Source organism: Physella acuta, unplaced genomic scaffold, assembly GCF_028476545.2.
Source record: "Physella acuta isolate Inbredline_101_S28 unplaced genomic scaffold, ASM2847654v3 ptg002071l, whole genome shotgun sequence".
Classification (NCBI taxonomy): Eukaryota; Metazoa; Mollusca; class Gastropoda; family Physidae; genus Physella; species Physella acuta.
This window is the reverse complement of record NW_026733573.1, coordinates 3,245-30,412: the sequence shown is the minus strand read 5'-3', so window position 1 is coordinate 30,412 and position 27,168 is coordinate 3,245. Positions and strand designations below refer to the sequence as shown.

Here is a 27,168-nt window from a genome sequence, read left to right as displayed (position 1 = left end):
AACTCTATTATTCTTATAACATCTTATAAACAAGAAACGAAACACATATCTGACATAAGCTTCTCTTCGCTCGATTTTTATTAATGTCTATGAAATACCTATGCAGTACTTTGGAGAAGATAATTTACATGTCAGGTGCTTTGAGAAGAGACAAGGGGCATGCTGGCAACTTACACGCCATAGTTCCTCAATTTTGAATTTTTAATGAATATTTTTTTAAGGAATATTTTTTTAATGAATATTTTTGAACAATCAGCGATGTATTGAGGCTGCAATAAATGAACCATGAAGTAACAAGGGACTAGTAAAAAAGTAAAGTTTCCTTTTCAAACTCGATGGTCTAAAGGCAAGTGAAGTAGAGTTCACTTGTTTCTGTGACCTCGGCATATGACAAAATAGTGTGGTCAGCACTATGCCCAGCCACCTTTACTTTCCCTAATATGAGTTAGGTACCCATCAGAGTTGGGTGGATTCAGGAACGGTCTACTGACTTGAACCCGGAGTTGAGCTCAAGACTTACGGGTTAGCAGTCCAGCTCTCTACTGCTAGACCACTCCGTCCCCAAGGGTAACTGTATAAAAATTGATCTCACAAGCACGACAAACAGCTGAAACTGAAATTTTCAACACAAGCAGCAATTACAAATTTTTAATGTTTATTTTGGTGCAAAAGCTATCAAGACCTAACACAGTAACAGCAAATAATAATTGACAGAAAAATTTGTTTTCTAACAAAAATTAAATAAAAAAAATACATCTAATCTTGTCAATCAAGCCTATGTAAACATGATATGAGTACCATTTTCCCAACAGAAATTACATTTTCATAGACATTTAATGTATTTAATACATCCACTTCCAAAAACAATCAATTCCAGGAAGTTTGAATATAATAATATTATTAATATAACTAAATTTATAAATATCAAATAAAGAAATTATAATTAAAAAATGGATCGAAATAAAAATAGTTCTGAAAAAATTATTTGTTATAATTTATAACATCAAAAGGCACTAAAATTGTTTTGATACTTATTATACTGTCTTTATATATAAATTATTTAATGTTACAACAAGAAGTATTAAAGCTTTGTGTATAATGTGAAATATTAAGCAGATGGCTGAATACTTTTATTAAGGAAAGAATTATATCTTTAAGGTACAAAATAATGAAGGGTAATCCATAAATGACAACTTTCTATCCTCACAGAAACCCAGATTGTCTCCCATCCCTCCCCAAAAAAATTTTAGAAAAAAAAATCCTAAAACCCTCCTATAATCATTATATTAAAAAACTTTACTTTAAAGAAATAGATTAAAGAAATTGTGTGATACATTTTATGTCTTAACACTCAACACTATCAGAATCCACCAGATGCTGGATATTTATGGTCAGCCCCTTACACAATAATATTCCATACTGCCTAGCCATTTATAAAGATTATACATACAGTTCTTAATACTTTATTAATGTTTTATAGCATTTATAAATATGATAGTAAATAACGTTTTTAAAAATGTATAGAAACATTTAGATATTATTCTTGAAAGTTAAAGCATTTGAATACTAGATATCACAGTCAAAATAATACAATCTTGTATAACAATACTTAGAATGTCAAGGAGATCACCCATGAAAAGCTTTGATTATAAAATATACATATATGTAAAATATGGAAACAGCTACAACATAATTAAAATAAAAACAAATAATTTATTAAAATACTAGTATATTTGTCAGTGTAATATATTCAATCTTAAAAATAAATTTTTTGAGAGTCAGAAAAAGCCATCTATTGATTTTAAAGGTAACTTATTATAAAGCAATATGCCTTCAGGTACATAAATTATTTTATTTTTATAACAAAAAATGTTAGATTCATATGTAAATTGAATTTGCTGAATAAAATAAATATTTATAATAAAATCAATGTATACTAGACATTTCAAAATTTACTACAACAAAAGCGGTGTGTGTGGCATAGGGGGAATAAATTGTAGTTGGTGCTGAGAGCGGATTTGTTCTAATCCTGTAGCAAATCTGTTGTGTGGTCTCATAAAGGGACTTGGGGCATCAGATAAGCTAGTCTGAGGATATGAACAAAAATAAAACTTTAAGAACACAGAAATTTTTTAAAAATTGTATGTGCAAAGAATATTAACCTACTATTTACAAAAAAATGATTTTGAAAAAGAAAAAGTTACTGTTCTACGCCAATAGTACAAGTTATTTCTATTAGAAACTTAAGAAACTGATATTTTTAAACTCAATTTTAAAAATACTGACATTGTTAATCTTTAAAAAAAAATATATCAGTTAAATAAATATGTTGAGTTTCAAGTTAATAAATTTATTCATTTAGTTTTTGAGTTAATTATACAATATAAGAATAGATTATAATGATAAGGTATACATAAAGTTGTAAGAATAATATATAAATAGGACATTTGACATAAGGTAACATCAAATCACTCAGAAAGACTATAAGCTATGAATTTAATATTGCAAGACTAATCTAGCACACACCTATGCTGCGAAATGAATCAAGGATCTGGGGCGTTCTCTTGAATCATCTATTAACTGCTCTTGTAGGGGAGATAAATATGAGGGAGGTACCAAACGTATTGTGCCAGCCTAGAAGAAAATAGTTCCAGTTAAAATATTTGTAACTCTTGTGTAATTTTATGAGTTCTTTAGAGTATGATTAAATATAAACTTTCTTCAGTAACTGTTTTATTGGACTGTATAAAATAATATCTAATTTTTGCAAAATGTAAAAGTTTTAAGTCTTTTAACAGCAGACAATGAGCTTATATGTTTAACAGAGCAAACACCCTAGACGTGTAGAAGCAAGGTAGTACATTTTTATTGTTTATAGGCCTACTTAGGAATTTTAAGGAATTTAATGAGGTTATAATTTAAAAGCTAGTGCAGTAAATATAAATCATAATTAACAAAATAAAATATGGTTTAAAAAAGAATTTTTTTTTTTGCCATGAACAGATAATCCCTTTCATATGATTATGGATTATTAAAATTCTAACAATTATTTTAAGATTGTTAATATACTTAAAACTGATGTTTGAGAATTTAAATATGGTTAAAGGGTTAAACATATTAAGTTATTAATTTATATGTAAGCTTGAGTTGAAACAAAACCTAAGAAAAAAAATTGACAAGAATTAGGGCCTAATAGCCAATTTATTATTTAATTAAAGTATTTGAGTTTTAAAATCACTATGATAAATTTCTACACAACAGTAAAGGTTTGACAAAATACCTAAACAGCTTTTTGATTTAAGTTTATAGATTTTATTTATTGGAAAAAATATTATTTAGTAAGTATAACATTTATGTTAAGCATATTTAAAAAAAAATATTTCTTTTTGTAAATATATGTTAATTAAGATGACTCTAAATGTTTGCTAATGGTGTACATTTCACAAACAATTCAGTATAGGATATTTAAAAAATCACAAAAAAGGTTTGAAAAAATAATACTTATATATTGAAAAGTTTAAATGATTTAATTATGAATAGCTATGGATATATTATATTAATCTAACTACAAATCATAGGGCATTGTATATTTGCCTAAAATGTCTATTTGTAAAATGTACACATTTATAAATTATAAAAGATGTGAGCTAAATCTAACAAAATCTAAATCATGTAGGAAGGAAAACGGAAAAACGATAATGTGCAATTAAGGATTGTTAATAAAAAAAAAACAACTTCAGCTCACTGATTTATTAGCTAAGGTTCCATTTCCTCGTATAGTTGGTGGATGCTGCCCTTGGTTACCTCCCATCATTCTTAAAGGGGCGCTACCCATTCTTTGAGCAGGTGCTCCACAAAATGGCTGGCCTAATAAAATGTATAATGTTCTCATTTATAAAAAAAAAATCAGTTTGGACTAAGCCAAATTTAAACATATAATAAAACACATTCTAATATTTTTTAACAGAGTTAATTTTTCTAAGGTCAATGTTTTCCAGTGAAAGTGCTCCACTACAGTGAGTGACATAATTGCTTAATTTTGTGAAACAGCAAAGTGTCTTAAAAATGCTGAAGGGAGATTATTTTGAGACCTGTAGCTGCAATCCATACGATCCACAACATACAAACTTTGTGGAAAAGATTTTAATGCTCTTTACCTTTCTGAAACAGTATGCAATTGTTAGTAAAATACAACGTCTAAATGAGGATATCTAGACTATTTAGTAACATTTCTTTGTTACAAACTTCACATATTATTGCTTTCTTGTTTGTTGGGGCTATACATTAAAATGTTTAGTTAATCTTTTTAGATGACAAAAAAGACAAATTAATTTTGTTTTGATCATAGAATAGATAGTAAAAACCTGTCTGGGGCTATGCCAATCATTATTACACAAACCTGGGATCGGGTCAGGTCGACATGACTGGGCCCTAGACTGACGGCTGATGGTGCTGTTGTCGTTGCCAAAGTAGACTGGACGCTCCACTCCTGTATGAGGGTGGACGTATGCTTTTGGCTGGTGGCCATGTGGATGCTTTGAAGCAGACAGGGTGGGTGGTTGTTGTTTTTCTCTATCAAATAAAAAAAATAATTTAACAGTAAAATACTTCTGTAAGTTTTTTCACAAATAAAAGAGTTATTCTACTTTTATTCTCAGCAGTAACATATTTTTGTATTTAAACAAAATTAAAATTAGTAGATTAAATAAGTAAATACATTAGTGTTAAAGATAAAATTACTATTAAATATAAAATTTCACAGGCCATCAAAGTAATAAATTAATGTGCTTGTCCAGTGTCCTATACCAGATTAGTTATTGGGTGAATTTTGATATATTTCCATATATATATATATATATATATATATATATATATATATATATATATATATATATATATATATATATATATATATATTATATATATATATATGTCTGTATGTATGTATGTATGTATGTATATTCATACACATATAGAAATTATAAGTATAAATAGGCCTGCATTTCAATTCTATAAGTTTTTTGAAATTTTTTTTTAAAGCAGTCCCAATATGACATTGAAAAGTTAACATAAGAGTCCTGTAAGGTTGGGGGTCATGGGAGGGGAAAGGGTGAGGTTAGGACCCCTCCTCCCAACTCTACCCTGGTTACGTCACTGAGTCTGTTATTATTTGTATTTACCTCCTCAAGTACACTGGCTGCTCATGCTTAATGCCAATGATGTCCGTATTGTATTCAGTCAAACTGTCTTCATCGTCCCTGGGTTCAGTTTCTTCTTTCTTGTTGGTTTTGACTGGAAAATATTCAAACAGTTTAGAATTTCTGTTTCAAAAAGATTTGGTAATAAAAGTAAACAAAGATGTTAGCATGAATCCGCTTTAGGATTCACCTCTTTTGCATTAATTAATTCACAGTAAACCAATGATTAAGCTTAGTTTTTCTATCCCAAAAATGTTTGTCGTATGTCAGTTTGTGGGATTTAAAAGCAAAGGAAGTTTTAATAATAAAAAATTGCAACACAGTTGAACTTTGATCTGGTTAAAATGGATTTTAAAATATTTTTCTTTATCAATCAGATTTTTATGAAGCTAAAAGCATATCCCATTACAAGATAAACATTTATTTAATTTAACGTAGAATAAATAACATTTCTTGAACAACAGAAATTTTAGATCAACAAAATCTACCACGTCATACAAAAAAAAATAAAGCCCAACTTTTCATGAAGTTAAATATTTCAATACATCTTCCTAAATGTATTGAAAACATATAAATCATTATTTATGTGAGAAAATGCACTTTCAAATCTATAAAATTGTAGGTGCTATTATATTTAAACAATGGTATCTTAGGTATTGCTAGGTATGTACATTTCAGATCAACAAATTTTAGGTGCTATTATATTTAAACAATGGTATCTTAGGTATTGCAAGGGTATGTACATTTCAGATCAACAAATTTTAGGTGCTATTATATTTAAACAATGGTATCTTAGGTATTGCAAGGGTATGAGAGTATGTGTGCTGTGGAATGATTTATATTAATAAAAGATTGTGGCTGTGTGATGAGGCACGTAAGGATGTGACGTGTATGTAGCTAGTGCAATAAACTATGGATTAAAACCATCTGGCCCTGTTCAGTCATTCATATCAGATCATCATTATTGATAAATCCACATTGTCATATAAGGTTGACCCAGTCCTAAACTCGCATCGCAGCAATGCTCCCAACTTACATTCAGTATCATTCCTGCTCACAGGCTTCTCCTCAAACGCGTCTTTCTTCACCCTGTGTGCAGCCGTAGACCAAGCAACAGCCTGAAAATAAGTACTGGCTGTCAATATATGTCAAAGCTATATTAATTACTAGGGGACGGAGTGGTCTAGCGGCAGAGAGCTGGACTGTTAACACGTAAGTCTTGCCATCAAATCCGGGTTCAAGTCAGTAGACTGTCCCTGAGTCCACTCAACTCTGATGGGTACCTAACTCAGGGAAAGTAAACTTGGCTGGGCATAGTGCTGACCACACTATCTCTTCATGTGCAGAGGTCACAGAAACAAGTGAACTCTACTTCACTTGCCCTATAGACCGTCAGGTTTGAAAAGGGAACTTTACTTTTACTTTTATATCAATTAAAATAAAAATGGGTCTATTACAGTAATTTAAGTTCGTAAACAGAATGTTAATAGCAGGTAATTATGTTGTTGATGTAAAAGTGTCAGATTTAAAGGAAATGACACCTAAAAATTAATAAATTTGACTCATTTAGACGTGATTATAATAGATTGATTTCTCTTCATCCATTTCTATTACAAATTTTACTACACAAAAGCTTTTAATTAATATTGGAGCTTTTTTTAAACACTTATGATAATAAAGTGTGTACCATTGTTTAAACATAATGTCCACTTCATTGTCTATGCTCTTCATTTTCAATGCTTACCTGGCCATTTGGCCTGCATAATATGGTTGTGCATTCTGGCCCAGAGCCCCATTTCTGATGTTCTTTCCAGTAGAAGTCTGTTGGTGGGTTGTTCAGTCTGGGGTCATTGACCCCAGCCCAGACTGTGATAGTGGAGTCTGGCATGAATTTAGTGCGAGGGGGGAACCGGAACACAGCAACTGGATGACCCCCAACATTTTGCTGGATCATGTAGCCTCCGAATTCAAATTCCTAAGGTCAAGGATGTTTTGAGTTAATGAAAATTCTACTTTTTAAGTTTTCAAAAAAATGAATCGAATCTTTGTAAATATTTTAACCTTTTTTTTAACATGTAACATTTTAAAATTAATAAACAACATTATTAATAGATAGTTTTACTAGAATATAGAAAATATCACATTATATGATGATAGAGTGAACATTATGTGTTGTCTTTCAGTTTTTAAATTAAATACTTTCTTAATTTTTGGATAAAGTAAATGGTATGAGATTTTTTTTACAGGCTGATTAATGTAATATTTTTAGAATTTTTAGGTTTGCTAAGTCTAACTGATGTAATATTTTTTGGAATAACATACAGTTGGTCCATCATTTACAAGCCGCACATATTTCCCATCTTGGTTCACTTCAAGGACTTTCAGATCACCAATAGCACTGTTCAAAGGATAAATTAGTGATTTGAAGATTGGAATGGCCAATAGCATTGAAATTAACAACAGTTTAGGGCACTAAATTTTAAATGTATTTACCGTATCATATGCTCCAAGTGATGTATTGTTGCAATAACAACACAACACAATTTGGTTTTAGGAAGTGAATGAAAAAATAGTTATCAAAATATCTAGAAAAAATTAAGATGATGTAAATATATATTTTGAGATAAAACATCATGCATCTATTTTAGAAAATAAATAAAAACAGGTTAATGAATTCAGTGGCATTTATCAGAATTTCAGGAGGGGAGTGGGGAGGGTGGGGGGAAATAGACATTTTAAGCCAATTTCTTGGGTTGAAAAAAACTAACCTTGAGGTTGTTACGCTGTAATCTTGGAAACTGGATGGCACAGATCTCTCAAGGGGGCTGCTCTTTGGACGAGATTTGGGGAAGAGTGTGTCTCGCTTCAAGTCATGGAACATCTCATCAAAGTAGTCCCGTCCAACACCCAAGGCTGTGGTGGCCAAACTGGCACTTTTTTCATTTAATTCTGTCTCAGCTTTCTCGTCATTATCAGTATGGTCTGTATGGAGGAGAGAAATTTCTTTGGTTAAAAGTAATTTGATTAAAATATAACAAATTATACATCACAAATTAAACCAATTTTGCATTTTTTTTTCTCATGTAAATATTAATGAATTTCGTTTGTTAAGAAAAGTTTGTTTATAATGTTGGAGGTCAATTCAAGAAGGACCTATATTTTTATTTTACTAAGAGATTACTTGATCTTGTGGAGAAAAAGTATTTTGATTATTAAACATTTGATAAAATTTAGTGTAGAAAATTGAGTGTATTTTTTAAATAAAATCAACATAACTTAACATATACCAACATTTGGTTAGTTAACTCACTTGGCGCTGATTTTGACCTGGCTGGAATGGGGCCAACAGCCCGGGGCGTCTGCATTGATGTGGTGTCCATCATCACTCGGCTGACACTAGGTGTGGCCTCGTAGGTGTACCCTGGTCCAGTCATTGGTAGGGCATACCCTTGCATGTAGCTGCTGTATTCTGGGTAAGAAAATCCATAGTCTGTGTCATATTCTACTTGACCTTCTTCTGCTGATCGTAGTGCTTCAGGGATGTACAGAGTGTTTAGTGGCATTGGTGGCTCGTATTGGTACGTAGAGGTTAATCCTATTAGAGAAGAAACAATAACTATAAACAATGTTGACATTTTTTTTTACAGAATTAAATATATTTTGATGGTAATAAATTATTGTGATAGATTTAAATCAGACGGTTCAATATCAAATACAAGCAATTGAAAAAATATATAGTGAAAGTCTTTAGTCTGCTTTACCAAATTTGAAAAATAATACAAAATGAAATTAGTAAATTTCTGACAAATTCAGATAAAAGCTAGGCCTGGCTTCTATCACAATCTTTACCTAATTCTCACTTAAAGGAATAATGGCATTACAATTTTTTTTTCACAGTATAACCTTACCAGTGTTTTTATTTAAAAAAACCCCACAAAATTAAGCAGTTTGCATGCTTACTTTCAACAAGGTCTATTTTTATTTTATTAATAGTAATTACCCAAAACATGAATACTAAGCACATAGGAAACAAAAAGTTACAACTACAGTAATAACAATGTTATCAATTATATCCTACAGCATTTATGCATTTTAATATTTGGTCCTATTATTTATACTTGCAATTTAATTATTTTCACCATGAATCATACTAAATTACAAATTATGTGGAATTAATTATGGATCATTTCAATGGCCACACAATATTCTATTATTCCCTGGAAACAAAAACAAGTGAACTCTACTTTAACTGTCCTGTAGGTCAATAGTTCTTAAAAGTAGTACTTTTGTTGTTTTACTATATAAAGAATTTAATAAAAAAACTCAATGGAAAAATTAATTCGCCATCTAAGCCATTTAAGTAGCTGACCTGAGGCGAGAGGTGAATTAGAGCTGTAGTTAACAGCTGCTGTTGTATTTGTCTGCTCAGCAGACGTTGCTGCACCTGATGTGTACAGGTGAGTTGACTCAAGCAGTGGGCTCAAGGCATTGGCCACAGACCCCAGTGACATAACATCTTGCAAGGCATTCGCCTTTTTGCTGTCTGCAAGGCTCTGCTGGTTGACTTGTCCTTCAGAAGGCTGAAGCTGATTGGCTACTGCCGCTTTCAATGCATTCAGGGAGTTGGTAGAGAGAATCTGATTGGTGGTTGGAGGATGGGGCACCTGTGTTTGGACAACAGATGCTGGGACAATGCCTAAAGGGACTCTGAGCCTGTAAAATACAACATTTTGTTTATTGCTACCTAATTCTAAAGAAATTTTAGCCTGTAAATTACACTTTTAAAATTAATAACTAATTAAAAAGTAAGTCTAAACCTGTAAAATACAACAGTTTATTTATTGACATAAAATTCAAAAGGAACTCTAGACTTGTACAACACAAAATTCTATTTATAAATATCCAATTAAAAAAAAAAAGAATCTAAAAAATAACATCTTCTTTTGAATGTTTTTGCAGCTCTTTTGTTAGAATGTTAAAATCTACTAGCTATTCTCTAAAACCTTGAAAACTACATAGGTGTTAATAAAAGGGCTAAGCTGTATTAATGCCTTACAAAATCAATGTTGAGTGTTAAAGTGCATATTTTAAGACTTACAAAATCAGTGTTGAGGGTTAAGGCGCTTATTTTCTAACCTGCGTTCTTCTTCCTCTAATATTGCCTTGAGAGCCTCAATTTCAGCTTTGAGGGGGATGTTGGCCTCCCTGGCATTGGTCACTTCCCTCATCTTGGTGACCAGCATGTCCTGGACCTCCCTGAGCTTCCTCTCCAGCTGCCTGATGTTGTCAGCAGCTCTGTTTCTTTCCACAGACACAGCGTCTTCTAAAGTCTCTTTTTGATGGTGCAAATTGGCAACCTGATGATTTATTTTAAAAAATAGTTTGATCACAATTTTAAAAATTAACAAAAGAAATAACAGTGGCCAAATTTTTTATAGTTATATGATTCGGTTAAGTACATGCTATATCTAAGCTAAAAATCTAATCTTTTTATCTTTGTTTTCACTTAATGAAGCTGAATTACAAAGTTTCACAACCTCATCATTTAAATGTGTTTTTTATTACATCTCTCATATGTGAAAAAAATGTGTTTTTATGACATTTTTCACTTAAGAAAAAAAAATTATAATACAAAATAGTTAGTTACCTGCCCTTCAAGATTTCTAATTTTGGCATGAAGTTCCCCAACTTGTCCCATCATCTCACTCTTCTCCTGTGAATACCTCTGTAGGGTATCTGCATCATGATCAATCTGGGCCTTTAATGCTGACAACTATAATTAGCAGAAGACATCCTAATTAATAGTAGCATCAAAAACAAATATAAAATTAAAATTGGACATTGAAAAATGATAATTTTCCAATATTTAAATAAATGTTGCTATTTTAAAAAAAAAAAAAGTTTGATCAAAACAAAATTGACGAATTAATTTAGATGTGATTCTACTTACATTTCTGCTGTACTGCTCCTCCGATTCAATCTGGAACTTCTTAAGCTCCACCTCTGCAGTGTCCCTGACCTGTTTCAGCATCTCTGCCACAGAGACATCGGCCTTGCTCAGGTCTCGTACCCTGGCTTCAAGGCTCAGTATCGTGGCTGATGCTGTGTCTAGGCGAGTCTGATGACAATTTTAACATTTTAAACTTAATTAACACTTTATTAAAATGCTAATTTCACAGTGTACAATATATCATGCTATGAATTCTGACTAACTAGTTAACATGGTTAAATTAAACTCTAGAAATATTTAAAAAATATAAACTATTAAAATATAATAAACCTTGATAAAAATGTATTGCAATATATCTTGTAGTTTTAGAAATTTAAAATATATTTTAAAAAAGGGGGGGAAAATTAATCAGTGTGGAACATATAAAATTTATTTTAATTATATTGTTTTAAATTACTTCAAAATAATATGTAACAGTGTAGTAGCTACTACTCCTAATATTACATAAGTGAATTTTTTTAATATAATGGATTAGCAGCACAGGTGTGATATGATGATGTTAGGTCATGGTTTGTTTCATTTTATGATTGAGCTAGACTTGTTGAAAAAACAGAGAATGCTATCTTTATGTGTAGTTAGGCAGACAAGTGTTCTTGTTGTAGCATTTGAAGAGTCGACATAGTGTCAATGATGCTTATGGACAAGCTACCAGCCAGATGTGTCTAGATGGTGTCTAAAGCAGACACTTCTAGGCAACCTGTCTAAAGCAGACACTTCTAGGCAACCTGTCTAAAGCAGACACTTCTAGGCAACCTGTCTAAAGCAGACACTTCTAGGCAACCTGCCTAAAGCAAACACTTCTAGGCAACCTGTCTAAAGCAGACATAATCTACCTGATAGTCTGTGATTTGCTGCTTGTGTATCTGCTCAGCAAACTCCATTTTCTTGAAAATCTGTTGGACCCTGTCCTCAGCTTCTTGCCGAGTAACTTGTTCATGTTCATATCTGTTCAAGTACAACATAAAATATTTTTTACATATTTTTTAACATAATATTAAAAAAAATATATTTTCATATCCACTGTTATGGAATATAAATGTACTATTCTTCCAATATGCTTTTTAACAATTTTTTTTGTAAAACTGACATCAATTTTAAGTGAATTATGCAATTTATGAATGTTAACAGAGTTTATTCAGAAATGTATTTCTAAATATAAGAGTCAGCAACACATTATTTGAATATATTATTTTAAAATAAGTAAATTTAAGTTTTATGACAACTTTTATTTCTTTATGTTACAATAAGTTATTTGAATAATATACTTAGCATCCTAAATTCCATCATTATTATTTTAATTTTTTTTTAATGTAATTGTTATATTTCAAAATGTAAGTAATAAAGAAACATGGGTCCAACCTGTGTTTCCACTGGTCCACCTCACGCATTAAGTTTTCTATACTTCTGTGCAAGTTGTCCACATTCTCCTGTGGCCTCTGGGAAGCAATCCTGGCATCCTGTACCTCTGCTTGCAGGTTGCCAATTTGCCTCTCCAGCATGTTTATCTCATCCATTAACTTGTTGGTTTTCTCTGTTTCAATAGACAGCCTAGTGGTGGAAGAACATTGTTTTGTTAAGGATGGGAATAGTCTTAGTTTTTAAATAACCAAACTCCTATCCGTGAACTATCATCTTGTTATGATATGTCATAGTCAAGGCAATAACCATGATTTTTTAGTGAACAAAATCCCATTCATCAACAAGACTCAATAATAACTTCAAATCTTGAATAACTGATCCTTGACTAAAGGTAGATTATTATCATACTTAAGCAAAACTGAATCCAGATTATCAAATTTCATTTTTAAAGCAAAAACAAGGAAGAAATCTTTTATTAATATGATAGCAGTTTCACAATGGGTTGTTTGCAAAAGTCGTAAGAAGCTAATTAAATCAATTAGTTAGTAATTTAAAGACAATACATTCACATACAGTGATACAATTAGGTCTTTACTGACTACCAGTTTAAATAAAATGAAATTTGTCTATATTTTTAATAGAGATTATAACATTAGCTTAACTCAACTATTTTCTTTAAGATTTACAGTGCCATTATACTAAAAACTGAAAAAAAAACCTGTTAAGAATTATTTTAAACTAATGTACTCTCAGATTACTGTAACATTATATAATAATTTGTACCAATATATATTGGACTAGAATAGATTTAACTTGAAATGTTGTCACATACCTGTCTTGTAGTTCACCAACATACTGCTGTTGTTTGTTGTGTTGGACATAGAGGGTGTTTCTTTCATGGCTTCCTGCCTCTATTTCATTCCTTTAAAACAATGTAAAAATGTATGTAGTAATTTGGAGGTTTAGCTAATTTATCACAATGCAAAAATGTATGTAGTAATTTGGAGCATTAGCTAATTTAACACAATGCAACAATGTATGTAGTAATTTGGAGGTTTAGCTAATTTAGATGATTTTCTAGCACATAAAATGAATTTGACCCAAGAAAATTTGCTTAAATGTTAGTAAGTTTCCTCAAATGCCAGTAGAAGTATATCTTACACTCTATTTTAAAATTGGGGGTTAATACACTAAAAAATACAGCATTATATGCAGAGTTTCTTCTAGGCATCTCTGCCCCCCTCCAAAAAAAGTCTACCCTCCACTGAACAAAATTGAATTTATATGAAAATATCAAGTGCCCCCCCCCCCCCCCCCCCCCCACCCCCGGAGAAAAAAAAAGTCTGGAAGAAGCACTGATAATATGTTGTAAATTTAATTGCTAGAAATAGTTATTACATTCAATAGCTATACAAAAATATAATTATATCATCACTCACCTCAACCTCTCCAGTTCACTTTCATACATATTTTTCAGGTTGACAATTTCCTCTTCCAATATTTTAGTAGATCGAAGAAAGGCAGACGTGTCGACATTATTGACCTGCTCCCCTAGCTGTCTGACTCGACCTACGTAGGCAGAGAAGCGATCATTCAATCGCTGCAGCTCTTCCTTCTCCTGGACTCGAGACAGTGAGGTCACGCTGTTGTAGATGTTGGATGTTCCTCCGAGGTAACTCATGTTTGCAGAGTTGTGAGAGTTGTGTAGAGTGGGTATCGGAGCTTGGCCCGATGTTTTGACAAGATCTGAAGGTCTGGTAGCTCTTTGTTGGTTTGGTGTAGAGGGAGGTGTAGGAGCTGGAGAGAAAACAACTTTTTTATTTCCACTATGCTCTTCTTTAAAATTCTGGGCTTTCTTTATGTTTTGTGAGTTGTTGTGAGGGTTGGTGTCAAAAAACAGGAGTCTGGCCTTGGGACCTGGAGTTGGGTTCAAGAAATTGTCTCTGAGAAATTGTAAAGACGGGGCAGGTTTTTTCAGCCGTGAATTTACCTCAGTGTCAGAAGAGCTAGATTTTAATTGATAAGCGGCACTGCCGTTGAGCTGAAAAGATGGGGGAAGATATGGATTTACTGTACTAATCAGTTCTGGGTCAGGCTTGTAAAAGTCTTTTCTGTTTAAATCTGTTTTCCCTTCTTCAACTTTTTGAAGAGTTCTAGTACTGTTACATGAATCACCTCCCTTTCCAGCTGGTGGCATACCAGATGGAGCTACTGTACTGATATTGTACAGCCCAGTTCTGTGCAAAATGGCCGACCTACGAGTTAAGTCAGCAAAATTATTCCTTGTTGACGTAAATGAGCGCCCTCTATCTTTCCCAGCATTTGGATTAATTCCACTTGATGAATTCTTTTTAGAGGCTAATCTTTCTAACTTAGCAGCTTGCTGAGAAAGGAAAATATTTCTGGAAAAGTTGAAATAACTGGCATAATCTATTTGTTCTCTTTGATTATTTGGTTCTTGGGTCAATGAAAGTGAGTTAAGATTTTCTTGCTCAACAAGGGAAGTGTCTATGGGTATATCACCATCAGCATTCTGATTTGGTTCCTGAAATGAGCTGGTGGGGTATGGAATTTGTGGTACAATTAATGTTAGTCCTTGGTCATCATTGTCTTGCTCTTCCTGACTGGCATTTACATCTGGGAGCCTGAAGACAAGATAAAACACAAGAATAACTATACTAGAATAACAATACAATAATAACAACACAAAAACAACAATACAAGAATAACTTAATTATGAATGAGTCTAAAATAAGCCTGAAGACAAGATAAAATATAAAAATAACTACTAGAATATCAAATCAATATAAGAATAACAATACAAGAATAACTAAAGTATGAATGAGTTTTCCAAAAAAAGTGTGAGGTACTGAACTGGTGCTAAAGAAATAATCCTTTCATAAATGATGTTAAAATTAACAGATGAGTCATACTTCATATGCCCAAGGACCATCTAGTATAATGGATACTTGAACTTCTATTGTAAATACTTTTGAAAAATCCACATCTAGTTTATTCAAACATTTTTTTTTGAGGTCTAGTGGTAGAGAGCTGGACTGCTAACCAGTAAGTTTAGAGTTCGAATCCGGGTTCAAGTCAATAGACCGACCCTGAGTCCACCCAGCAGTGAACTCTACTTCACTTGCCCCATAAACCGTGAGGTTTGAAAGGGAACTTTACTTACTTTACTAATATTTCAACAACTAGAATAATAAAGTTTAACTTCTGAATTTTTTGAGTGCTTTTACACTCTTGTTATTCTAGAGAGGTCAAGATAACTGGCTAATAAAACACAATGCACATTAAAGGCCTGTACGTTGAAACTGATAATGAAAAATAAAATGTCTTCACTGTTTGAACCTAATGATAAAAACACAATGAGCATTATAAATGTTGACAATGAAAAGTTTCTTCACAGTTTGAAACCAACCTAATATACCAATAAAGATAAAAGTCTATTTAATACAAGCACTCATTGATAACATTTCTTAACATGCAATTAAATTCAACATGTATTAGTAAATGAAAGAAACAAAAAGACCCAGGTAAAAACTATAACTTCAGAATAAATAGTATAAAATAAGAACAACAGCTACATTAGAAGCTTGTAGTTTAACAATAAAAGAAAATAAAGCATTTTAAAACTTCAACATTTTATACACTAACTTGTCCATATTGAACAAAAATATATTCAAACATCTAATCCTTTCCTTTCAATGGATTACAAGTCAAAAAAATTCCAGGTAGAATTAAATTTCATTAAAAGTTGTTGCATTTTGTAGATCTATGTAATAAGGACACTGTTATTGATTTTATAGTTGCTTTAACCCAGTCCAATGTATTGATTATATATATCTATATCACTTCACTGATAAAGAAACGTGTGTTCCTTTTAACAGGTTTTCTTTAATCACAACACTGAATACATTAGTGCTTACAAGTTTAAAGGCTAGGAGCTTTCATGTGGATCAATAAACAGCAGATAAAAGATTTATGTTGGCGTACCCGTACAAGGCAAACAAATTTGGACTTTTGTGATCTTTTTCCATGGAGATTAAAAACATGGAGTATAGGTCAACAAGCCAGATTTAACTTACTGCCTGTTTAGATAGTTAATTTGTTACGCGTTATTGAGATATCTGAAGGAATTAAAGAGAGTTACGTTTGTTATTTAATCTTTAACAGAATTAAAATTAGGTTTGTTGGTTGTTTATTCTTATCTAATTGACAGTGAACAACCTCCCATGTTTGAACTTGTTTAAAAAAATGTGATTCACTAGTATGTATATATATGTTGTAGACAGTGCTATCTATAGACAGGGAAGGGGTCAATAAATCTTGAGATATGAAACTGTCAGTCTACACTTAGCAAGCCATATTTAAAATGTGAAATGTCAAATCTCATAGCATATGATTAATTAAGTGACAACCATCCAACTTTGATGCTTATCAACAAAAAAAACTTAAATTATATGATACTAAATGTACAATGAATACCAAGCTTTCAATTAGCATTTACATAGCTATCTTTTACTTATACATGAAAATAAAGATAAGTTTGCAAGGTTGCAGTTAATATCAGACATAGTTTAGGGAACACTATCCCCATGTTAACTGAGGTCTTTGAAATAGATGAACTTAACTTCATCTGCCCCATGTGTCTTGGGCACAAACCAGAAGAGATGATGATAGCTTAGGGAAATAATACCGGCTCATGAATTATTTTTAATTAATAGAACTGCAAACAGTAGCAATGTTTAGATTAATCACAACTAGGTATGTATTGCACAGAACATTATAAAAACAATTCAGCTGCTAGTTATTTTCTAGTGATAAACTCATTTAGTAAAAAAGTTTAAAAACATAAATTAATGGTAATTTGAAAATGTAATTTTAACTTCCAATCTAGTAAGCTTTGATTTAGTAAAGAGTAGATCTATATAACAGTATGTGAAATAATGAAAAAAAAAGATGGCGCTGGATGAATTCAGATGATATTACAGGAATGGCAGGTAAATGTGACCAAGGAAATGAGACCAAGGAAATGAGACCAAGGAAATAAGACCAAGGAAATGAGACCAAGGAAATGAGACCAAGGAAATGAGACCAAGGAAATGAGACCAAGGAAGACATTGAGGAGCACAGTAGAATAAGCAACTGACAAAGGCAATGATTAAGGGATGAAGTGGTCTAGCGGTAGAGAGCTGGACTGCTAACCCGTAAGTCTCAAGTTCCTATCCGGGTTCAAGTCAGTAGACCATCCCTGAGTCCACCCAACTCTGATGGGTACCTACCTCACATTAGGGAAGGTAAAGGCGGCTGGGCATAGTGCTGACCACACTATCTCTTCATATGCAGATTTCACAGAAACAAGTGAACTCTACTTCACTTGCCCTATAAACCGTCAGGTTTGAAAAGGGAACTTTACTTTTAAAGGCATGATTATCTTGGGGAACTGCAAAGAAAATGGCCAGGGACCATCAAAAGTGGAAAGAGCTTTCTAAGGCGGTCCCATGTGACCTGGATAAAAAAGTAAAACGATGATGACGGACAAACCCCATCAAGAAAATTGTATCCTCAGTTTCACTCTATTTTAAACTGAAAAATATTCTACCCATAATTATAACACTAATTCTATTAATCAACATTATAAATTAACTGGTGATGTTACAAGTAAAGAGGATATTCTATTCATTCTATTTAATTTTATGGTTTAGTTCAAGGTCATGTCTGGCTCTGTATTATAAGTTTGTGTTTAACTTTTCTCATAAAAGGTTACATTAGTTACACTCTAATTTGTTCCTATTGTTATGTGCTATTTCTATAATTCCAGGTAGCAGGGACATAATAATATATTAAGTTATTTCCCCTTGCAGTTGTGGTGTTACAGCTAGGGTTAATTTAAGGGCTAAGGCCAGAATAACCAAGCAAATCAAGAGAGTAGTACTTTTTGCTAAGAGGAAACTGCTGGTAATGATATAAAATGCATGAAATAAGCTGAAAGTGTATTAAATAAATCAGATTTCATACTTCATGTTGGAATTCTATAGAAAGTCAAGCAGGGCAGCCAGGAGAGTGTAGAAAAAGTTTTTTAGATTCCTTTATTTATATCAAGCACTTAATAATAAACCATGATCAAGTAGACCTAATTAAAAAAAACACAGGGGTCGGCGTGGTCGAGTCGGTAAAGCTCATGGTTGCTAAACCGAAAAGTCTCGAGTTCGAACCCTCGGGCAGATGAGGCTCGTTAGCTGGGGACAGCCACTCTTCTAGGAGAGATAACTCCAAAATTAAACAACTGCTGCCTTGTAATTTGTTTCTTGGTTGGACAAAGGCTATGGAAGCAAATCCAAAAAGAAAAGCAGGCTGAAATCGGAGTCAATGGCCTCAATGGCGCATAACCAGTTGACACGTAACGCTTAATTGTGTTGGAGGCGTGGTCGAGTCGGCAAAAAGCTCATGGTTTATAAATTCGAACAGTCTCGAGTTCAAACCCACTGGCAGATAAATCTCGATCCCCTTCAACACTAATAATTAAGAACGAAGAAGAAGAAGAAAGAAAAAAAACACAATGACAAAGCTTTAACAGTAAATATTATATACTTATGTGAGAATCTAACCAAAGATCTTGATAATATAATGCTGCTAATTTTTTGATCTACTTAAAAAATATTTCTTGAGATTGGATTTTTTCTTCATTTTTCTAACTTAAATGATAAAAATTAGCCCTACATAAGAAAGGTAATAAAATAACAAGTCAGAATTTACAAAAGCTAATGTTTTCACTAGACCAAGGTCCTTAGCCACTGATCACTAGTTAGACCCGGCACTTGATTTGGTTTTAGTTAGGGGTCTAAATTGTCAAGTAAAATCATAATACTGGCAAAAATATAAAAAAGAAATCACAACTAACAGAATAGGCCTACATAAAAGTAAATATTTTAAATCCTGGGTTCATGTTAGAAGAACTTTTGTGAGTCCACGAACCCAGCTCTGATGAGTACCTGACTTGAATAAAAGCAGCTAGGCATAGTGCTAAACACACAATCCATGATATAGAAATTAAAAGTATGTTCATAATAGCACGTAAATAATACATATGCATTGACAAGATGATTCATGATGTAAGTGTGATGACAAAGGTTTCGTTATACACTACAGAAATATTACAATACCGATAGGTCTAAAACTCTTTATTACTGACTCACCAAACCCATGAGGTTTGATTGAACCCAGGTTTAGAAACACTGATCTAGATCTAGGCCTATATTTTGCATTTTAATTAGTAAATTACTATAGTAATTATTAGGCCTAATTTACTTAATAATGGGCCTCTAATGTTAAAAATAAATATAATCATTCTTTAGGCCTAATCAATCACTATAGTATAACTATAGTTGTTATAAAATCCCTATATTAAGTGAGTTATTATTTATTAGCAATTTATTAAATGCCTAAATAAAAAATTCAAACTTAAATTTTAAATTAAAATAAAAATTCAAATTCAAATTCACAAACTTAAAAAAAAAATTAACTTACTGATCTTGCTTGTCCTCTTCTTTAGTAAGAGTAGCAATGATTGCAGTGCCCTTTCCAGGGGCATATAAACACAATAGGATTCAGTTTATCTTTTTGATCTGGGTCTTGGTTATAGTACAGTATTCACGTTCTCAAGTTTATTATAAGTAAAAACACAATTCACGGCTAAAACAGGTTGTTGACTCGTCTCCAGGAACTAAAGCGCTCTTCTGCACGCATGCGCAGGATAATTAAAGCGGGAATCGAATTTTTACTTCAATTTTAAAAATAATAAAGTAATAGAATTTAACTACGTTTTCGCTTCCACCCTCCACTCCCTCCCTTAGATAGTAGAGTGTAGAATGCTTTGACACGGGAATCATTATAGTTTGCTTTACTTCAATAGCTCCCGTCTAGAATGATTTCTAAAAACATTAATTAAATTTATGCACAACGTGGTAAGTCTAATAAACGACCATGTACGATATAGATCTGACGTAAGTACTTAAAAAGTAGAATCATTCCCCATTTTAGAAACTAAATTGTCTTTTTTAAAAAGTAAAACAATATAAAAATTCTTTACTCTTAGTCTTACATTTCCCCCCACTGTTTTCTCCCATTTATTTGGAAGAGATAAACGGGACATAATCGTACTATTACTATTTTACTTTACATTTTTTGGTTGTTTCCCTTACATCAAATTCTGTATTTAAACAATTAAAAACAAGTTAGTCTTTTTAGCTGGATTTTAATTTTTTTCCCACGTTTTCTTTAACTTGCTTTCGCGTCTTTCCAATCAAATCTTGCGATCGAAATTTCGGGCACTTCCCAGTTAGCTAGCGCGCTGAAATTTTCAGGGAAGCTTTGTTTCCTATGACAATAGAATATTCAATTGTTATTATTACTAAATTGATCCATGGAAACATTTTATTGATCATTTTAGACCGCTATATAATTATAAAAAAAAACGTGGGGAAAAGGGACATAACCCAGTAATTGTAATTTGATGAAAACAAGGTTCGGTACTCTCCCTCTTTTTGCTTACTGAGTAGTTGTCACGCGGTGTTTTTGTACAAACAACCAGAACGTAACAACTGGTGGCCAGTATGGGGGAGACGATATGGTCGAGTGGTTGGGCACGCGATTGCTAACCCACTCGACACGGGTTCAAGGCACGTGTTTTTTACGAGTTGTCTTCGTTTACCCAAAAAAAAAAGTGAATGCGAAAAGATAAAATCGATAGCAAGATTTTAAAGCAAACAAACAGACAAAGACTAAAAAGTAGAAAATAATTATCATTAAAAAAGTTTAAAAAAAACCCACGTTTTCTGATTGAACTAAAAAGTAGAAAATAAATGCTATACATCACAATAATGCAAGCGATCACTCTACTATAAGCGATGAAAAACGTGGGGCGCCGTGATTTTCTTAGTTTCTAATACTGTTGACTCTCTACAAGCTCCCTAATAAAAGTCAATAGTATTATCTAATCAATAGTAATATAACTTTTACATCTTATATTAACAATGACCGATAAAAAACTTTTACTTCGGCGCCCCGCGTTTTTCATCGCTTATAGTAGAGTGATCGCTTGCATTATTGTGATGTATAGCATTTATTTTCTACTTTTTAGTTCAATCAGAAAACGTGGGTTTTTTAAAACTACATAGCATATACAGAAAAATGAAAATATTAGTAAGTTCAACGTCTAGAGCGCCCATTTTTTTGCTTTGATGGGTTTGTTAACTGGCTTGAAACTGCGAAAGTAGAGTGGACGTGGACAGAGGTAATTTCAATCAACCCCCCTCCCCCCATATATTTTATTATTTAAAAATACAAAATATATACCACACTCAGGTTTCCAAACCATCATTTACTTCCCCTTGTCACACAACAGAAACACTCCTTGCTAGGTCTTTGGCGTCATTTTAAATCTACGACCTATCTCACTCCTCTCCTATGAAAAAAAATAACAACAACAACATTACAAATACAATAGACTAATGTAATCAAACATTTTGATCATTATCGCCATTTTTTTTTTTACATGACGTAGGCTATGGGCAATTTTAAAACGATATTACTTTAATCCACACTTTAATCCACACAATCGATATAGTTCACAACAGATGAGTGTTGGTGAAACATGACGTCATTTTGGCTAAAAGACTGAGACCAAAACAGGAGGGTGTGCAACAATAAAATGTGTCCGCATGGACAGACAACCCACCCAATGATCAAGGACTTGTATGAGTTATCTACTCTGCCGGTTTTAAAATTTTATTTTGACAGCAAATAATGTTTGTGTAAGTGAGAATTAGTTTATGCCATACACATTGGACTAACTTTTAATTTGTGTTTTTCCCAAATAAAAAAAATGTCAAAAATCAAATTAAATAATTTATTTTGAATAATAATTGGAATTTATTATTTATAATTCGTGAGAAATAATACGCACTATCATGGAAAGGGGAGTGATGTAGCTAGGTTTTAAATGACCTCACGAGATTAACAAATTTTCGCCGCTTCCCCCCCCCCCCTACCCGTTCTTCTTCACCTAACCCCACATAGTGAGTCGTAGAGTTGCCTCCCTTAAAAGTTTATGTATATATATATATATATATATATATATATATATATATATATATATATATATATATATATATATATATATATGTATATATGTATATATATATATATGTATATATATATATGTATATATATATATATATATGTATATATATATATATATATATATATATATATATATATATATATATATATATATATATATATATATATATATATGTATATGTATATATATATATATATATACATATATATATATATATGTATATATATATATGTATATATATATATGTATATATATATATATATATGTATATATATATATATATATATATATATATATATATATATATATATATATATATATATATATATATATATATATATTGTAGGTAAAGATGCATAACCCATACCCCAAACCTAACTTTCATCCTGACCCTATAGTTAGACTAGTTAAAAAACAAACAGTGCTTAATTTTTTTTCTCTTTTTCTAGATCTATTGAATAACCCACAAGCTTCCCTACATTAACCCCTGCCCGGATATAAATACCCCCGCCCCTCTAAAGATGACGTATAAAACTGACCCCTCGTGCCCCCCCCCCCCCCGCCCCCTCCCGGTCGGACTGACCAGGCGAGAGTTTTGTATTACGGCTCACGTTCCCTGTAAGCTCTCCAATTTCTGACCGCGGTGTGGCCCTGCTAAAAACGGAGCTCTTCCAATTTACATCAAATAAAGTTAATTTTCGCCCGACACGAACCACTTAATTGAGCACGTGACTAACGAAAACGTCACCTCCTTTTATAGCTCTTTTTGACTTCTTTTTCTTACTGCACAATTTATTTGTTTACATTTAGTTAATGGTTAATGATCAAGCAATAAGAAAATTATCCAGTGTACCCACGCGATTTCGTTGTTTCGCGGATTTCCCAAATGTTAGAGCTGTCTAATAATTAAAAAAAAAAACCATACAAAGTAGGCCTATACAAATAATTAAAAAAAAAAAAAAACTCTAACAAAAAAAAAAAAGAACATTAGAGTTCATAAAAAAAATACCATTTATTAAAACGTATTTATTTTGTGGATAAATATACACTTTATCTATATTCAAGACTTTAAAAAATACCAATTTTCTAACATTAGTATAGCGTCCTATATCGTGAAAATACTTCTTGGGTGGGTTTGAAACGGAACACCAGTGATAAGAGAGAGAAGAGAATACTGTATATACATACATACATACATATAAATAAATAAATAAATAAATAAATAAATAAATAAATAAATAAATAAATAAATAAATAAATAAATAAATAAATAAATAAATAAATAAATAAATAAATAAATAAATAAATAAATAAATAAATAAATAAATAAATAAATAAATAAATAAATAAATAAATATATATATATATATATATATATATATATATATATATATATATATATATATATATATATATATATATATATATATATATATATATATATATATTGTTAGGAGTCGTATATATATTGTTAGGAGTCGTCAGACTTTAGTTTGAGGAGACTTTAAGAGCACTATTGATAGTGTGTATGTGTATAAAAGAAATGTCGAATAAGACAAAAGTGAATGTATAAAAGAAAACGTCAGGTGTCTTAAATGCCATAACATTTTTTATGCCACCAAACTTCAGCAAAAACAAACAGTTCGTTGTTTTTTAATTGTCTTTTTGTTGTAATAAATCGCGAAAATTATTGTCAAAACGTGCCTTGCCAATTAACACCAGCAGGTTAACTAGAGAGGTAAGCGTTGGCAGGTGAACGTGTCATCTTTATACAAAATTATAAAGCAAAACAATGTTCAATAGAGGGCGGAACTTCAGTGGGGGTGGGGGGGGGGGGGGGTCACTTCAGGCATGACGCCGAGTCATCAGTCACTCTTGGTAACACAGCCAGTGAAAGTACTAAAGTTTTAAATACAACCACTTTTTAATATGCATACGTCTTTGTTGCTTTATTTACTTTATGAACTGCGATTTCTACTTAGCTTAAAAGAAAAACACACGGGAGTGATCTCCCTTAAACTTTCTCGAATATACTTATATAACACAACGGGGGATGGCGACTCGGGATATAGACACGATTTTTAATCCATTTTAAATTAGTTAAACTTTTAAAAATAGAATAGAATCCCGTAGAAAAAAAGAATCGCGCACCAAGTAAACGCCAAACAATATGTGTATAATAGTGCGGAATATTATTAGTACTTTATAATATTACATGCGTTTTTTTGAGAAATCGGAAATAGCGTAAATTACTACTTCCGGTCAACGGAAATAACTCAAAATTTGACAAAAGGCAGAGAATTAGATCTTTTACTTGTAAAATTTCATTAATCTATCTGAAACAGTACTTAAGCTATAGGCTTTTGAAAAATTGAAATTAGAATACGTTCCACTTCCGGTTACCGGAAATTGCTGAAAAACTGATACAGAACTACAAATTTGATATACTACTATATGTGAAATTTCATCAACCTAGCTGTAACGGTACTCAAGTTGTCGTGTTCACAGACACACATACACATACACACAGACATACGGACAAGATTGCAAAACTATGTTTTTCAGACTCAGGGAGGTGTAAAACGCCGAGATTTGCAAAATTTCTATATTTTTTGTTTGCACGATTACAATACTTGTTCTATAGTCCTACTTCGTACACGAGAAAGTAAAAATGAAGATGAGTTATTATTATTATAATTTTTTTTTTTTTGCAACATAGAATCGTATGATAAACAGACTTGATTGAATTATCATCTTGGGGGGAGGGAAACAACAAAGAGACGACAAGAGCTTAAAGATTAATTTGACTCCGGTGTGTTTTTTTAAATTACGCATTCCTTAGTTTGTATTTTTCTCATTTCTTCCAATAGCGATTAGCATAGCGAAATAATTGCTTCGCCTTGCTCGCCCCTCTCTTTCATACGCTTTCGTGATAGCAGTATGGTCTTAACATTTTGGAAGCGAGGATATCCAGCGCGCGACAAACCGCGCCTAAAGCCACCTGAGAAAATGGCGAAGTGCCGGTGTGGGAGGGACTGTATTTAGCAACTGGTTAAAAATAAGGATTTTTTTTTTAAATGGGAAAAGAAACGGAAAAAAGCGAAAATTCACGAGGGCGGTCTCAATGGAGAAAAATGAATGACTGTAAGGTTTCGCTTGGTAACCTGAGTCTTCAGTTTGGAGTTTAAAATTGTATACTGCGGTTTTTTTTTCTGGAGTTCCGTCGATATTGTGATAAAGTTCGCACTCTGGACTACAATTTTCGTTTCATATTTTTTCTGAATTTCAACAAGTATGTTTATATTTATCGGCTACTTTTTGATTTTCATATTGCATACATTTTTGATAACTTTTGAATACTTTATAGGTCTTAACATTATTGTAGCTTATAACTTTCAAAAGTCATAGCCTCAAACTTTTCTTTTGTGGCAAATATTTTAAAAACGTGTTTGTTGAAAACAGACTCCACGGAATATAGGCTATACATCGCTTCCCTAGAGCCAGACTGTTCTAACTACTTTTATTTGTTTGTTTATTTCGAGATTAATACACCGTTGTTTTCTAAAACCACCACGACACCATGGGAACAAATTTCGTGGCCAATTCTCTAACTATCATTGCACAACACTTAAAATTCACCAAGCACTTAATATAGAAAATTTAAACTCTAAAGTCTTGTTATGAACATTTTTAAGTGGAGTCAGAACAGTCCTGGTACTAGGGAAGCGATATATATATATATATATATATATATATATATATATATATATATATATATATATATATATATATATATATATATATATATATATATATATATATATATATATGTACTTATTTTCAAGTTAAGGTTATTGAATATGCATTAGATGCAAGCTTTCAGAAAAATAAACATTAAAAAACACTGCAAATGAAACGAATTTAAATTTAGGGCTTTTTAGCACGCGACCTTGAGACCAAAGCCCTTTTAATGAAAGCCTTAGCTCCACGCAAAGCCTGCCGGTGACTGCAGACCTGGTTCCGTCTGTTTTCTCTTCTTCGTTACTTACTGCTGTGTTGGAGGGGACCTTCTCCGACTTCGTTTCTGGATTTGCTTCCATAATCTTTTTGTTCAGGTGAGAACAACCTGCAAGTCAGCAGTTGTTTGATTTTTGGGTTGCTGTCCCTAGGTAATCAGCCTTCGATTCTGGAGTTTTTCTCCAAGATGTGTTGCTTTCCCTACGTAATAAGACTTTAATTTTTTGGGGTTGTCTCTCCTAGATGGGTTGATGTCCCTACCTGATGAGACTTTGGGGTTGTCTCTCCTAGATGGGTTGATGTCCCTACCTGATGAGACTTTGGGGTTGTCTCTCCTAGATGGGTTGATGTCCCTACCTGATGAGACTTTGGGGTTGTCTCTCCTAGATGGGTTGATGTCCCTACCTGATGAGACTTTGGGGTTTTCTCTC

At 32.1% G+C, this 27,168-nt stretch overlaps 1 protein-coding gene across 1 annotated transcript; it reads right to left on the bottom strand.

The window, feature by feature from the left end:
* Positions 1-624: 624 nt before the first annotated feature.
* LOC131932008 (uncharacterized) lies at positions 625-27,168 on the bottom strand (the record flags this gene model as incomplete). Its single annotated transcript, XM_059288885.1, has 19 exons — positions 625-2,087; positions 3,746-3,867; positions 4,400-4,572; positions 5,181-5,292; positions 6,235-6,316; positions 6,943-7,173; positions 7,521-7,596; positions 7,967-8,180; positions 8,509-8,793; positions 9,568-9,911; positions 10,335-10,555; positions 10,846-10,971; positions 11,149-11,316; positions 12,042-12,153; positions 12,568-12,756; positions 13,400-13,489; positions 14,007-15,212; positions 26,735-26,846; positions 26,999-27,168. Coding segments are annotated over 19 exons (4,165 nt in total), but the record flags the coding sequence as incomplete, so codon positions are not given.